Source organism: Aedes aegypti, chromosome 3 (assembly GCF_002204515.2).
Source record: "Aedes aegypti strain LVP_AGWG chromosome 3, AaegL5.0 Primary Assembly, whole genome shotgun sequence".
NCBI lineage: Eukaryota > Metazoa > Arthropoda > Insecta > Diptera > Culicidae > Aedes > Aedes aegypti.
The window spans coordinates 171,298,416-171,315,474 of record NC_035109.1 but is presented as its reverse complement, the minus strand read 5'-3'; the positions used below and the strand labels follow the sequence as shown (position 1 = coordinate 171,315,474).

The 17,059-nt window shown below is 40.6% G+C and overlaps 1 protein-coding gene across 8 annotated transcripts in view; it reads right to left on the bottom strand.

The window, feature by feature from the left end:
• Positions 1 to 8,192: 8,192 nt before the first annotated feature.
• Positions 8,193 to 17,059, bottom strand: part of LOC5568657 (protein bride of sevenless) — a 54,665-nt gene continuing 45,798 nt past the window's right edge. For 7 of the 8 annotated variants that reach the window (XM_021854590.1, XM_021854588.1, XM_021854586.1 and 4 more), the window contains 3 exons: positions 10,203 to 10,553; positions 8,727 to 10,144; positions 8,216 to 8,660 (listed from right to left, as the gene is read on the bottom strand). In XM_021854590.1, the coding sequence (XP_021710282.1) occupies positions 8,394 to 8,660; positions 8,727 to 10,144; positions 10,203 to 10,553 (2,036 nt within the window). In that variant the 3' untranslated portion in view covers positions 8,216 to 8,393. Of the gene's footprint in view, positions 8,661 to 8,726; positions 10,145 to 10,202; positions 10,554 to 17,059 lie in introns of all 8 variants that reach the window. The other variant, XM_021854584.1, reaches the window with a different exon arrangement.

Here is a 17,059-nt window from a genome sequence, read left to right as displayed (position 1 = left end):
CGAGATCCGGGGATCGTTGTCAAACTCCGAGAAAGTCGTGGAAACCATGGCAGAGCCGAAATCGATTCAGAAGGCCTTGAACAAGGATGGTGAGTTGTCCACCGAGAAAGTTCTGGGAATGTGGTGGAACCAGACTATGGACATGCCCTATATCAACTGCAGCGATTTGCAGTAGACAGGATGTCCCGAACCCAATCTATCTGAAAGGCCAATCGGGCCCTCTGTCCCCATAGAAGATAGTGTCTCCATCCATGTCGATAATCTGGGTGGCACACATCTGTGAAGCTCTGAATCGTTGTTGGCAAGCGGGAGCACCACGAAGATCCTTGCATTCCATTCTGACATTACTATGGGAGTGAGGCGTCGAAGTTGTACCATGCCTACTAGATCGTTTGATGTCCGATCCGATGTTACATTCTCGGAGTTCTTTCAACAGGCTTTTGATTGTCAACCATCATAACAGGGTTGGGAGACAAGATCTATGACAATGTTCATTCAGTACCACACAACATCCGACGACTTATTCACGTTCAAGATCCCGAAGCGATACCAACAGGAGATGTTATCTGGTAAACAAGTTCCCACGAAGTGTGATCTACGGATCCTAATGTCCGTGTTAGACCCGCTAGGACTCCTTGTGAATGTTTATGTTTTTGAAGGTACTGCACCAAGAGATATGGCGTTCAAAAATCAGGTGGGACGATCCGATAATCGACACTCAGCTAGAAAGATAAAGAACCTGGCTCAGCGTGCTGCACAAAGTGGAGAGCAGTGAACCAAAATGTACCGTCAAAAACTGTAGTGAGCGTGACAATCACACATAGACTACCATGACTTTCATGCAACAAAAACATTCATGTGATACTGAAAATAAATGTCACGCGCGACTGTGACTTTTTTTGGTCAGCAATAAATGTATCATGGTTGTAATGAATTACTGTAGTAGACGTTAATCTGTATTATCATAATGTGCCAATCACAATGTGCACCGATTGAAATATGTTTTTCTTTTCATTTTTGTATCAACCAGCCGCACTAGCTTGAGGGCTGTCCATAACTCATGGGTTATTTTTCTATTTTCAGACTCCTCTTCCTTCGTTGGTCGGTTTTTCGTCAATACAAAAAAAAATGTGTCGATCGTGATCTTTGGTCAAACAAACTACCCCCGCTCTTCTCCCCCCATGGATGACCACGTTGTTTATGGACAGCACCTTGTGCGAGAACGGCACGAAGCAGAAACCTACGAATAAAGAGGGTAGAAGCAAACCTAAAAAACACCCTGGTGCTCCGTTTGTACCACTTTTTTGTTGCATCCAATGAACGCCCTCTACTTCAATGGACCAATGCACGAGTTCACTATCTGACCTTTGAGCGGTGCCGTGTTGTTTACGTGACCATGGCAACGAGTAAATTCGGCACCGCTCAAACGTCAAATTAGTGAACTCGTGCATTGGTTCATGGTTGACGTTTGAGTTCAGTCGTTGACGTTTGAGCGGTGCCATGTTATTAACGTTACCATGGTAGCTAGTGAATACGGTACCGCTCAAATGTCAAATTAGTGAACTCGTGCAAAGTTCCATTGTGCAGCAGTGAAAACGCATGCTGTACAAAACACTGCAAGATAACGTCATAAAGGCGGTATTTGACAGCTCAGAGCTGTGATGAAGTGGCGATATGGATCAGAAGCAAACGAATGAAGAGTTGTCGCTACGATCGCAGCTGCGTCGTGATTGTTTTTTACATTCATTTTGCATTCCCGTCATCCACGACAGCATAACGCTCATGGGTGGCTGAAAAGAATGGCACGCTACTCTTATCCATGTCAGATAAGGGGCGGTCCATTAATTACGCAAGACAAATTTCGGGGTTTTTCAACCCCCCCTCCCCCCATGGTAAGATTTTTTGTATGACAGCTCCTAATACATTCATGGATGCAGCAAGAATGTATCAGTAGCAACCTGAATGTCACAAATGAACGTTTTAAAACCTCTTGCATGTGAATGTAACAGCAATGCGACAATAGCATCAAAAATATATTATACGCTTCACTGGTGGAGAGTGTTTCCAATCACGGTGTTACCGGACGATAACGACGTCGTCAGTTGACACCAACGAAATGAACCAATGCACCAGTTCACTAATTTGACGTTTGAGCGGTGCCGAATTCACTAGTTGCCATGGTCACGTAAATAACACGGCACCGCTCAAACGTCAAACAGTGAACTCGTGCATCGGTCCATACTGCATGTCTTCGTCGATGTCAGTGAAAATGATTACGCAGCAGTCACCTACTTCTGGTTTGAGGAAGGAAATACAATAGAATGTGCCTTTGTCACTGCGAAAACACGTTTGGCAAAGCGTATTGTTGAAACTCATCGAATCCTAATCAAAAAACGTTTCTTTTGGACCGATTCCAGGGATGTAATATGCTGGCTGTACTCAGACCGCAGAAAATACAGCAAGTTCGTCGGCCCCAGAGTCGGAGAAATTCTGAAAAATACTAAACAGTCGGAGAGGTTCCGGATTTCAACAAGAGAGTTAACCACGTTCTGAAAATAGAAAAATAACCCGCACAAAGTGGCAGAAGCTTTCCGACCTTTCTCCATCATCCGGTGCCGTGAACCACCGGATTTCTTGTGGCATACGGCCATACGGTGTGGCCCACTCAGCCGACAGCTTACGGCGCTATCACTACCAGCATTCTCAATCAACCGGATCTGATCGCATCGGAACGTTACAAATATCGGCAAGTTTAGTTGGAAGTCTTTGGCTAGGAAATCTCTCAACTTAAGATGACGATGAATCGAAGCCAAACCTCAAATTTTCAAGAGCACGGATCTGTAGAACCGAACACCCGTTTGAGCTGAAAACTTAATCGATTGGTCACCACCAGCGAGTGACCAATCGATTAAGTTTTCAGCTCAAACGGATGTTTGGTTCTCCATATCCGTGCTCTTGGAAATTTGAGGTTTGGCTTCGATTTATCTTCACCTTAAGCGCTTCACGAACACAGGAAGAAAGCTAGTGACACCGATTCCTCAAAGCAGCTCACTCTACAAGCTATCACCTTTCCCTGATGTCCACGGAGTGCTGCGGCTGGGACCAGCCGAGCACGTGGATTTTTTTCATAATTTCACCCATAATTTGTCCATCTTTACCACGCGTAATGAGTTAATTAATTTAATAACTTTCATATTAATTGATAATGCAGTCTTTAACAACCTAATTATAATCTATTGACTCATTGAACATTTCTTTGGTTGCAATAGCGCAGAAAATGGAAAATATTCTGTTTCTTGATCAGAATGAGAGTGGGTCAGCGAATGTTACAAGTGTTGACACACATTGATCGGCGCCAAACAGTGAGTGGTGTGTGTCTGTCTTGTTTATGTTTATGGCTCGTCATCTTCCACGAACGGTAAATGTCATGGGTGTTGCATGAATGTAGGCGAATAAATGGGATGAAATTATGGCTCGTGTGTCAATGATCGTTAAATTTTCCAAAGCCTGGTACGAGGGGACGGACCGCCGGTTGCCAATCCATCGATGAAGACGTTGTCCACACCATCATACTACTGAAGAAGCATCCAGTTACGACACTCGTCATTCAGTTCACCCACGAATGCCACCATCACTTCAATCACGAAACAACAATACTAGTCCGTCAGCAGTGTCAGTACTTCTCCAGACCATCTGGTTCAGAGGATGTGTGAAGACTAGCTTGGCTGGAATGCCGTTTCATCGGCTATCACCCACATCGTCTTGGAGCTACAAAAAAGGTGGCGCGTGGACTCGAGGAGTGGTTAGTGCAGACGCTAAGCAACAGGTGGTCCAAGGGTTCGCAGTCGGCTACGTAGGTCATACCAGTGCCCTACGGTCGAAATCGACCCTTACAGCGATTAAGTGGCCGCGCGGAGAACATCCTGGTAGCGTTGCTGTCGTGGCGCCGGTCTACTGGGTTGGATCCGAGCCTTTGGTTGTTCGTAAGGGTCGGGGCAGATGGAGGGCCCCTTCGTCAGCAATCCCAACTGGTGACAGCTGATATGGCCTGAGCCTTTAGCAGGTCAAATAGTGGAGCACGCAGTATCAGTTCTTGATACTTGCAGAACAGCTGGGCGTGGGCGTTGTGGTTGACCCTGCCCGCCTTCAGAGGATAATGGGAGTGGTAAGGACCACCCGGGAAGCTGGCAAAGCGACAGCATGCTACCTTGGTGGACCCCCCTAAGCATGTCATCGATGTTCGTTGCTGCATGGCTACGCAGCTAACCTGGAGGATGCGATGTGCAATAGCCCCTCTCCGAAGCAATGCCTTCTTGGTGGTCCCGGAGAGACGAAGGGTTTGGCGGCAATGGGAATGGTTTAGTGGGTCGGGGATGTAGTCCTGTCTACTGCTTTGCATGTAGTAAACGGTCCCCAACCCCACACTCCTGGACGTTCAGGGTCCGGGTGTCTGTTGAGCAGATTATCCACCCATTGCTAAGAAGGAAAAAAAAGCAGTGTCAGTACTGCAAAAACGCTAGAGCACGACCACAGTCGTCTGTCATAGCTGACCTTCCACCAGTTACTCGAGGCCGTTTGTCCATGCCGGCATCGATTTTTTTGAACCAGGTATTGTTATTGTTTGGGCAGCGAACCGAGAAGCGGTAGTATGTGCTAATCACCTGTGTGGTGGTGCGTAACATTCACATTAAAATCGCACATTCTCTCAACACTAGCTCCTGCATCATGCAATTTCAAGGCACGACGCGGAACCTCTTTGGATCTAAATAGTGATAGGGGGACAACCTTCGTTGAAGCTAATCGTGAGCTAAGTGAAGCGCTCCGATCACTCGACAGGAGCAGCCTCATGGAGGAGTTCGTGACACCAAAAACCAAGTGGACATTCCTGCCCCCGAGCAGCCCGCATATGAGATATGGGAGTTTGGAAAGGTTGGTACAGTCAGTGAAGAAGAACGAAGTTCTTCGTAACAGCCTGATGGAGGTGGAAAGCATCATCAACTCGCGCCTCCCCACTTGCGTTCCCATCGAAAGTTTCGAAAACAAAGCCCTAACGCCCCACCAACTGGAATAACTGGAGGACTTCTCAGATCTTCACCAACTTGCTATGTAGTCGATGGTTTCATGAATACATTCCGACAATCATTCGTCGGACGAAGTGGCATTATCCAGTGAAGCCAATCCAGATCGGAGATGTGGTGGTGATTGTCGACCCAGATCTACCGAGGAATACGTGGCCAAAAGGCCGCGTCATGGACGTCAGCTGTAAGAATGGTTAGTGCGCAGCGCAACGATGAAGACGCCATTCAACATCCACGAACGACCTGCAGTGAAGCTAGCGGTTTTGGACGTCAGCGCAACGGAGAGTACGCAGGTTTTTGGACCCTGTGTTCTGGGAAGGGACTGTTCAGCAATCTGCGAATGCGTCACCGCTACCAACGAGCCCCCATCGGGAGCGGCAACACGACACAGTGTGTAGTAGGCAAACATAAAACAAGATTATAGACGATAGAAATGAAATGAATGAGAACTAACGAATGAAAACCAAAACAAAAGGCGTTTTTGCAATAGTAAATTGTAGCAAATCTTCGTACGGAATTTATTAAATTATTTTAGAAAAGTATTGAATAGTTTTAGATCTTGACTCGATTGCTTACACAGTGAGCTTAAAAGTAGGTGCTAGTGTAATGAAAATTCAGCATAACTAACCTATATCACAGATCGCAATATAACAGTGGGAGAGTTCGAAACAACAATTCATTACTACAGGTAATATCAAATCAAGGTAAATCGTGAATCAATTTCGAAATACAGTCAGGTCTCCTATTAGACACATAGTTGGTAGGGGGGCGTTATACTAATCCGCATTATAGGGGACCCAGGGCTCATGGGATTTCATCACGTTGGGGGTGTTGTTGAATATCTCTTATGTCAAAAGAGATAGCACAGTACTGTCTTCGGTGAGGTTTCAGTGCTTCGCACGATCTACATTTAGGAGTCGAGGATCATCCTTTTAGTTGAGAAGTTGGCTGGTAGGGGCGATTTGCACTATTTGAACATTGAGGGATAATAATGCAAACTTTGTAACATATATGATATCTCTGGATCCTGATGTGTTGGAAGGCTGGTGTCTTCGGCAATGTTGTTCAGTAGCACAAGGGCTAACATTAATTGAGCCAAAAGATTTGAGATTTTGCCATCAAACGGCGCTACTGAGCAAAAAAATTTTGTTTTACGGATAGCTCAGTAACCTGACCACTTAGAAAGATGGCGAGCCTGTTAATTTATTACTTCGACTCCAGGCTGTGATAGTGAGCATGTAGTTTTTGTTTAGCTGAGTTGTCAGCATCTTATTTGCTTAGAAAGATGGCGTCTTTGGCAAAGTTGTTCAGTAGCACAAGGGCTAACATTATTTGAGTCAACAATTTACAGATTTTGCATTATGATTATTTTTTTGTTTTGCGTATATTTTGGTAATTTTATCACTTAGAAAGATTTAATCTTGGGCAAAGTTGTTCAGTACCTTAAGTGCTATAGCTCAGTAGCTCTATACACAAAACAAAAATCTCATGCTCACTAGCGCCGCCTGATGGCGTAATTTAGTATCAGAATGACCACCGCATGTCAACAATCTACCAAATTAGGTCCCAACTCTGATTTTGCTTGCTTGTATACATATAAGTTTGTTAAAAACTCAACTTGTACAACAATAAGAAATTATCACCATGATTTCTGGGCTTTTAAGAACCGATAGCCGGTGCGAGCCCCCCTAGCTACGCTACTGAGTATATTAGGATGATGTAAAAATATGGTCTTCTCTGTGCTCATATACATTTTTGACAGGAAAAATATTGGTGCATTATCTTCAAATCGTGTTGCATCATTTCTAGGAGAAACTCGAATGATTTGTCCTATACTTGCTTACAGCATCATCAGCATAACATTGAAGAAAGCTTTTCAATGCTAACTGCAGTAGATCGTTAATAGAAAGACTTAATAATAATTGACCTTTAATTGAACCATGTTGAAAATAATTGGACTAGTACAATTTAAATGGGAAGAAACTGTTGACCTATTGAAAGATTTTTTGGTGGAACGAAATTCTTGAAAGAGTTTTTAAAACAATTGATCTTCATATGTACCCGACAAAAGTTATTCAAAATCATTGATTATATTCCAAACATCATTGCAAAAACTCTACACAAAAATACCTCCAAAAATTATTCCTATGGTTTGTCGATATGTATTTTCTGATTTTATTCCAAATATGTCTAATATTGCCTAATCTTACAATTATATGTTCGATTTTCAAGAAATGAAAAGCCTACCTATGTTTTGTGATAAGCCCTCTATACCCCGCCTATAGGTATGTCTAGATTTCCCCTTTCCGCATTCTACGTACCGTAAAACGGGGCAACTTTGATAATGCGGGTAACTTTGATAGTGCGTAACCCACCGCATACTAATTGAAATATCATAATTTCTGTTAATCAGTTAAGCAAAACGAATGCAAAACTAAAGAATATTAGTATGACACTTCATGTAAGAGCGGTTTTCATTTGAATCAAGAACATTTTAGGCTTTTTATACGAATTTAAAAAATTTACACAATTTTAGCATTTTCAAAACGCTTACAAACAATCTGTTCTACGATCACTATTTGGTGTAGTTTTGACTAGTTGGCCACTTATCTTTGATAGCCTAGTTATCATTGAACTTGAATAGCCCAGTTATCATAGAACGCAAATCTCTTAGCGGAAAGTATATTCACAAACTGGGACCATTTTTGTAATCTAAGTCAGAAATTTCCATATAACGTTAAACGCCTAGAGGTATGCAATGCCCTACGAATGTTCGTTATTCATTCAATTTTGTTCGAATCATACTCCATTATCAAAGTTACCCCAAAACAGAAAACCAACTTTCGATTATATGAAAAACTATATATCCATTCAAAATGAATCTTTTGCCAATTTATCGACTGTAATCGATAGCTAGGATGCCAGTACTTGTTTTAAAAATATAAATTGTAAATCTTTGAAACAACATGCAAAAATATTCAAGTTTTCTTCGAAAAAACTATCAAAGTTACCCCGTTTTACGGTACTTCTTTAACTTGCTAAGCGTCTACCAACTCACTTATACTGCAAAAGTAAGGACAAGATATGTCATCAAAGAAAATTAAGTTTTAATCGTTTCAATACTTCATCTTGCTTTATTCCTAAATGTACATAAATAAACGAGAAATCGGGTTTACACTTAAATAAGGCATTAAGTTACGTTGACTAGATCAAAAGGTCATACAGTTATTCGAGTAGTACAATCCTTAACAGTCCCTAATATCTTTGGAATGTCATTCTCACATAAATGAAAAATACTAAACGAAATCAGCAGTTCTAGAAACGTGTGTTTTTGTTCGGCGAGTGTTCGGATGCGATCGAATCCGAACAGCTGTATGGATTGCTTATTCCGTAAAAATCGACGTTAATTCCATTGCCATTCGAATCCGGTTGAAGATAGTTGTTCCGGCGGTTACCTCTGAGCGGAAGGGTCGGAATTTCGCTCGTCGCCAAGTACGGTTCATCGATCTCGTGCTCCATAAATGTCTCCGCAGTTGCGGATCTCTGTTGGCGCATTGCCGGATTTACACACTCGTAAACACTCTGCAATGAAATACAAAGGCAAGTCTTAGTAAAGTTTGTCGTAAGCTTAAAAACAATTTGGCTGACCTGTTCGGAAATGTATTGGTTGGCTTGAGCAAAGGCTAGTGATGTGAGCGATGGAAGCGCTTGTACAAGATCGGAACGAGCGATGCTTCGAACCATCAGGAAACATCTTGGAATCATAACTCCCACCAGAACGGCAAGAGCAGTTGCTACCAACCCTAAGGAAACAGCAGCTTCACGCCATTCATAGCCAAATACACAGAGTGGTATCCACGTTGTCCATATCACTAAGCAAAGGATAGATCCTGTAACTAATAGCATTCCTTCCCGATAGTTTCTTTGAGATCTAAAAATATACGGCGACAGGACGATCAACGCTGCCAGGAGTATTCCATCGTAGGCAATAGTCGCCCAGAACCAGTTTCCGTAGTAAATTTCGTTACAAGAAATGTTGTGTGAGCTTGCGTGCAAGACGATAACCAGTTGCGTAGAGAGTCCCAACTGGACCAAGGTACTGAAAATGCAAATCACACTCTGCAGATATCCGTTCACATGCGATAAGAATCCTCCTTCGCTACCGATTGACGCTAGCATTATCGCACGACACAACAGCAACGAAAATGTTGTACAATAGCATACTGATAGGAGGAAGATCTTGACCGTACATAAAGTATTCCACGTGTAGATAGTGTCAGCTTTGTGTAGAAGATCAGGCATATAACCTGTGTATTCGAGACTAAACGGGAGAAATGAGGCAAACTGGAATATCAAGCTTATCAGTAGCAGTATACTGCTCAGTGGATTTCCTTCTAGTACATCATCCATGCAGACGCGAACGATCAAGAAAATTAGAATGGCTAGACAAAAAAGAATTCCAAGAGAGGCAATGGTAAGTCCCGCTGCCACCCAAGCTTCTTGTTTGACCTGCCAATACATTTCGTAGTAATCATTTCCATGGTAGATCGGGCGACGATGTTCAATATAGTCTGGATGGCGAATTTCAAACTCCTTGCTACAGAAGAAAATGTTTCCCAGTTTCAGGGATTCGGCGGATTGATGCTTGTACTCATTCAGATGATAAAGTGTTGTAACATTAGTTACCATGTTGGAGCTTGCTATCGGCTTCAAATCCAATATTTCTTCGCTACTATTTGCCTTTGAACTAAACTTTTGGCGCATTTCGAACGTCATTGACTGCGTAAAGTTTTGTAATTTGAGCATCGAAATGATTTTCTGCGATGGGAGCTTAGCGTAGTACTGCCAATTATCCAAAGTGGCATTTAGATGTGAGCATAACGATTGATCGATTTCCGAACAAAATTCTTTTGTGTGTAAGTTCAACAGCTCCACTAACTCCAAAAATACCGAACCCGATGAAAGGACATCACTGGCTAAAATGTTTGATCCGTAGCGATCGCTATCTTCCGTCCATGGCAAGTTGATTTCATTTTCAGTGATTATGTAAGATTCGTTGGGAAGATCTGAAAATATCAATAGCGTGAATAACGTTAAACTCGCACATATCTCTTCATAACAAACCTGATACAAAAAGCATATCACGACCAGACAACACAACGATCAACGTTCCATTCGTTGCAAAGCTCACGGATCGAGTAAGCCCCAGAATGATGAAAATGGTGTGGTCGCTGGGGAAGTTTTCCAAACATAGATGCTCATGCCGGCAGATGGCGGTAAACTTGTTGGAGGTTTCGGCCGATTCCGATCGCACCGCAATCGACGAGTTCGGATTGGACCACGGAAGTTCGTAGAGAAGATGGGCAGCCTTGGAGTACAGTAGATCGTTGGATGACGGAAATGGGTAGATATTGTAGTCCAACGAATCAACGATCGACTGTACCGCTGGCCATATGGACGGATCTATGAAGATACCTGTAAATGAGAAAAAGTTTTCAAAGTGGTCATTATTTTGAGTTTGTTTTCCGAGATACATTAAACTGTGTATTCGTGTGATTCGTGTGTGCGATGTACAGTGCTCATGTACATCACACACACGAATCAGACTATTTGACCAACATTGACTTCGGTCCCATGTCAACGTGGGCACTATGTTTAACCATGGATAATATGCTACGTAACGTACCAAATTGACATTGCATCAAACTAATCTGAACTATCGGTCTTACAAATCTTTTGTATATGGTACATTTGGTGCGGAAAGTAGGCCTGACTTTAATAGACGTTAGTACTCTGTATTTCACGAATACCGTAATTAGATGCTCATTTAACAACCTCGAACATTTTCCAGTCTAAAATACACTGTTTCACAATACTGCCAATGGTAGCGTTCTTTTACACTCAAACCTCTATTTACAGTCAGGTTTCCTATTAAAAATAGACACTGCACGTTCATGCTTCCAGTGGGTTATTTGCCCTTTGAAGGAAGCACCACATTAGACAACGGACTAGCATGCAACGCCCAGTGGCACAGTCGGAAAACATCCCTGTCGAAGAGTTTTTTGGCCTGAGGCGGGAATCGAACCCACACTCTTTAGCACGATGCGGCTAAATGCCTTGGTGACACTAACCGCACGGCTACGAAGCCCACAGGAGATACATCATCACCCTATTAGATACATGGTTGGGGGGCGTTATAGGAATTCGCGTTATAGAAAACCCAGGACTTATGGAATTTTATCATTTGGGGGTGTTGTTGAATATCTCGTATGCGTTAAGAGATATCACAGTATTGTCTCCGGTGCTGAAACTCACTCAGTACGATCTACCTTTAGGAGTTAAGGATCATCCTTTTAGTTGAGAACTTAACTGGTAGGGGCGCTTTTTCTGACTTGCGCTATATGAACAAGACTGCAAAATTTATAACATATGATATCTCTAGAACCTAATGTTTTGGAAGGTTGGTTTCTTCAGCATATTTGTTTAGTAGCTCAAGGACTGACAAGTGGTGGTCATTTCGAGACGGAATTACCCAGACAACCAGAAGTTGCATGAAATTTCACGTAATAACTCGTTTATTCATACAAACTACATCAAAATCGCAAAACACGGTGGATCTGGGTATGCCACCAGGCGGCGCTAGTGAGCATGAAACTTTTGTTTTGCGGATAGCTCAGAAGCTTGACTATTTAGAAACATGGCGTCTTGGGCAAGGTAAGTAGCATGGCTTTCTAAGGCTAACGAAGAACTCCGTTCAGTACATGACTTCAGCTTAATAATCGTAACCAGTAGTCCCTTGATGAATCAATGAGGTTTATGCTCATGTGAGATCATACAATTTTAATGTGTATACACACCAAATTTTCGATCGATCTTCCAGCAATTTCATTTGCTGAAACCAATCCAGCAATACACTGTTTTACTGATATACAGCATTTCTTAAATTGTATACTGGACTTCAGCAATTTAACTTGCTGGATACTTGTCATCACCATCAGTTTTGCTGATTTCCAGTAATTTCTATGACACATGATTGATAATCAGCAATCCCTCTGAAATTTTGCTGTAAACCAGTAATTATTATTGTTGAACTCGTATCAGCATTTTTTGACAGTTTTATCTGTAAACGGATAAATTTACAACAAGAAAAAAATTCTCCCATTCGAGCTCGAAAAATGTTCACCCGAACATTTATAATTTTAAAGTATATTTTTTCGAAATATCGTATTTGGTAAGTACTAAACAATCACTATGATGTTGATGGTTTAATAAACAATAAAATGCTTATTTCTAGGTGTCAGCCCTGCCGTTACGGTAGACGGTGCATTGCTTTTCATGTATACATCAATTTTCCCCCAGAGTGCAGAAAATTGTGTTTATTTTATGAAATAAATATTTATGACATGCAACGCATTCGCATTTTCCATTGTTTTCTAGACAAATTATTCTAACAAAAATAACCTACAATTTTGCATCAACCGGGAGCTGGCGATATGAGATTGCTGGAAAACAGCAAAAAATCCCACAAGAATAACAAATAACCTAGTGCTGATTAATCAGCAAATTAAAATTCGCTTTGGTCAGTAATCCAGCTGTCATTTGGATGACAATTTGCATTGCTGATCAAATCAGCAAATTTTATTTTGCTGGATCGATTGCTGAATTTACAACACAAAGAAAATCAGCAAAAAATTGCTGATTTACAGCAATAAAAATTTGGTGTGTAATTCGTTATGGCAAACGAAATCCACATAAGCTATGCTACATGGATCGCTGCGTTTTTCGAACGCAAACAAAATATTTTCATTTAACGCTATAAAAATTAAATTCTTTTGTTTTATGTTTTATTTTTCATTTATTATTTATGTTTTTAAACTAAAAAAAAGTTAAACGTTACAGTATCCAGACATGGAGATAATTCATTGAACTTCTATAAGCATGATGCATCACATCATCAATATGTCACTCATTACGCACGTAGATATTATGATCTATATTCCAGGAAGCTATTGGATGGACAATTGTCCCCGTTGAATTGCAACCGGAAAAGGTATTTATTAATGAGGAACGAAAAAGAACTGAAAGTCACCATTGGTCGTCAACGTTCGTACTTAAAATTATTATTGCATTTTTGTCTAGCGGTGAAAACATATTGGTAGAAAATTGAGTACGTCGACATTCATAATACCGAACCATTCAAATTTTTTTGACGATAAGAGTATGCGTAATGTCATGTAAACAGGAAAAATGGTCCATATCGAAACCTGCAGTCTGTTTGAAAAATACATAAATGTAACTTTGCCACTGTAAAAATGTGTTATCATAAGCATTAAACGAGCCCATCATTTGGTAATCCATCCTCGACTTAACGAGGATATCTTTTCGCACTCGCACAACGTTGACCGTATAAGATTGATCTTGATTCCGCCACTCACCCCACAGGCGCATGCTACAGGATCGACCGACCGCACTCTATACTTCGCTCGTCAAATCACGCGCAAATCGAAGGAAAAAAACGAAACACAAAACCGACTCGTTTGCTCGGGCCATTTCTGAAAGGGACCGTCCATCAAGCATGGGAAACATTCACTCGAATATTGCATTTCTCTCGCTCACATCCACAAGCGGTCAAGAGCGAGACTGCCGTTTTTCCTACCAAGCTGAGTGTTTCAATTTCCAATGCGCTTTCTTCTTGTTCACCGAGCGACAAGTAAGACAAAAACGGCAACAGAATGATTCACTACCGACTCCTTATGCCGAAGGCATCCGATTGCTGTAGCGAATGATTCTTTACATTACGATTCCGCACGAGTGGCATTCGTATTTGAGAGCTGAAGAGCGTTCACTGACTGGTAATACACAAGGCGAAATGTTTCAGTGAACGCAAAATCTGTACATTTCGCAGGAAGCTTTCAGTGATCGAATGGCGAACGCGTTCTTTCGTGTCTCCAATTTAAGAGAGGATAGGTGCTCTCTCCGTTCCGTATATCTTTTCATTTTCGGTTTATCTCAATCGTTTACGATTCGTCGGGATTGCGCTCACCCTAGTTGCGTTCGGCAGTCATTGAACATTCGGTGGCAGCAGATACTTTGCAGATATTTTATCGATAGCGTTCGGGTGAGTGAGTGAATTTTCCCATGCTTGCCGTCCATAAATAACGCAGCATTTTTTCACTGATTTTCATCCCTCCTCTCCCCTCGTAGCATTTGGTCACAAATGCTGATACTCCCCTTGGAAAAAAACGTAGCATTGCAAACATCCCCTACCCCTTCATTTTTCATCATATAATTTGGGCGAAGTAGGCCGTCATTGAAATTTAAACTGGGTTGGGTAAGTGATCCAATGGTTGTGGGTGTTCCTATAGTTGCGGTAATGACTTGAATGCTGGTTTCATTGAATTTGAAACAGATCCGGCGCTGCATAAGCACTGTCAATGGTAATGTTGGCTTGTTGATACCTGAAACAGTTGAAAATATTATTGAAATTCCTTTGAAATTAATGAAATACCAGCATGAAATACCCTTTCCTTCGCTTGTACCAATAGTTGCGGCAAAGTGTTCCTATAATGGAGGATCGCATAAGAAAACAACGGAATCCGCAATGAAAGGAACACAAATTAAAAATTTACCTCAACTAAAGGAACGGAGTACCAATAGTGGTGGTATTATTTTTTACTGTCATCCCGATGGTTACTGCGATGGAATCAATTTTCTCATTAAGTGAATGGTCGTTACTTCCCGTTACAAGAATAATATGTACATTCATTGCGCTACTTGAATTTTGAGGGGTTGAATGAAATTGAACCGTGCTTAGTACCTCCACTATTGGAACATTTACCCTATCGATGATTACGGCTAATTTGTCCCACGATTGCAAGTCAAAGAAAATCACTTGGTTTTGCTCTGACGTAACTGAAAAAGTATCAGCAAACTTTCTGCATGTAAGCGCAAGTAGTGATACTTTTCTGAATCAATATTACTCATGATGACTGAGTTTTATCACTTAAAACTGCAAGCTGCACAATCAACATGGCTGCCAAAATAAATCACGGGCTACATAGCCTTAAGCAAAAAGGCTTGATTGAAATTCGAAAATTTGAAACAGAACTAAATATTAATTACTGACTGAAACATCAGGATGATCTGATGAAAAGTTGTTTGATATACCGTAGCGCCTAAAACTCGTTTGGAAAACAGTTTAAAACATTTTTTTTCTGTTTTACCGTACAGGTTAAATTAATGATCAGTCTTTTTCATGATGTTGACATGCAAACATAAGTTATCAGCTTAAAACGTAGAACAAAGTAAAAACAAACTAGGTTTGGATTAATTAAGCTTACACTTATGAGTTAATGTAGAAAATATCTTATAACATTTCGAACAAAATTTCGTTTTATAAGAGAATTGTTTGTTTTCAAATTATTCATAGTTCGGAAACACATTTTTCTGAATATGATTAAAACAAAACCTTAATTTGAGTTGGATCTTTGTCGTTCTCTTCAAATTCAAATCTGTTCAGCAAACAGTGATCACATTATGTAAAACATAATATGTTAATTTATTAATTTTTTCGACAATCTTTTCGATTATTATACAAATTGTTCATCATTGTTAATGTTTCAACAAAACTACATTATCGTTGAGAAAAATGAAATGATCTTATTCTAAATCCCTGAGTTATTTGAAAAATTCAATGACGGGAAAATGTTGAAAACACTTGTCCTCATTTTTATCCAGGCTTTTCCATCAAGAGCATTGATTTGTGAAAATAAATGGATGAATTGAATTGGTGAAGATTTCTTGCAACATTGAACGCATAATTCTTTGATTTCATCAATCATTATTTAACTTGTCTGAATGAACATATTTTTCATCATTTGCAAGATAAAGTTCCAACAGAAAATATGAATAAAACTGAAACGATTGGTTTTATTTCTTGTTAACACATTTTTTCTAAGTTGATAAAGTATTGATGTTTCATTAATCTACCAAACTTTAACACGTTTCTATAACCATTAAACTACAGAAATTATCATTCGGAACTAAGCTACGTTCTGTTTAACTATTTTAAGCTTTATAAAATCTGTTTTATTTCTTAGGAAATTATCATTTTTGGATGAATTATCATATTCAAATACTCGAACCACTTTCGTTGCGGCGAAATTTCGGAATTTGAAATTATAATGAATTGGAGTTAGTTATAATCCATGCTTTTTCACCTAAAAATAGGTTTTATGATCACTACTAGATTTTTTGACCGGTTCGGCTCCAGACATACCTTGAGTAATTTCCGTAAGAATTATGCCTAGGGATTTCTTTACAGACTTCGCAAGGAGCTCCTACAGAAATACCTCCAGTACCTCCAATTCAAACTTTACTGGGCATCGTCCAGTAGTTTCTCCAAAAATTTCTCCAAAATTCTTCCAAGGATTTCTCCACAAATTCCTCCAGAGATTCTTCAAGCGATTTCTCCTGATATTGCTTAATAAATCCTCTAGAAATTATAGCAGAGACCCCTCCATGGACACCTTTAGAAAAATCTTTCAAGGAATATTGCAGATATGTCTCCAAGGGTTTCTTCAGGAACTCCCCTGCAGGAGTATCCGTGAAGAAATTTCTAAAGACGTCTCAGTAAATATTACACTGGAGAAATCTATGGAGAAATCATTGGATGCATTTCTGCAATAACTCCATTAGCAACTTCTCGTGAAATCTGTAGAGGAATCCTCAGATAGAGTTTTCTACATAATTTCCTGGAATAATCCTTGGAGAACTGCCTTGGTGAGAGCCTTGGAGGATTCTTGATGGAATTCCCATCGGAGTTTCTGAAAGTATTCCTGGATTCCTACATCCAATTGCTGCTCTCTTGATGCTTCATGAAAAATCATGAAATTTGAACTCCTGGCAGAATTCTACGAGGAATTGGCTTCCCAGAGCATAAGGCATCTTCGTACCTGTCACATGATATGCACATGCAAAAA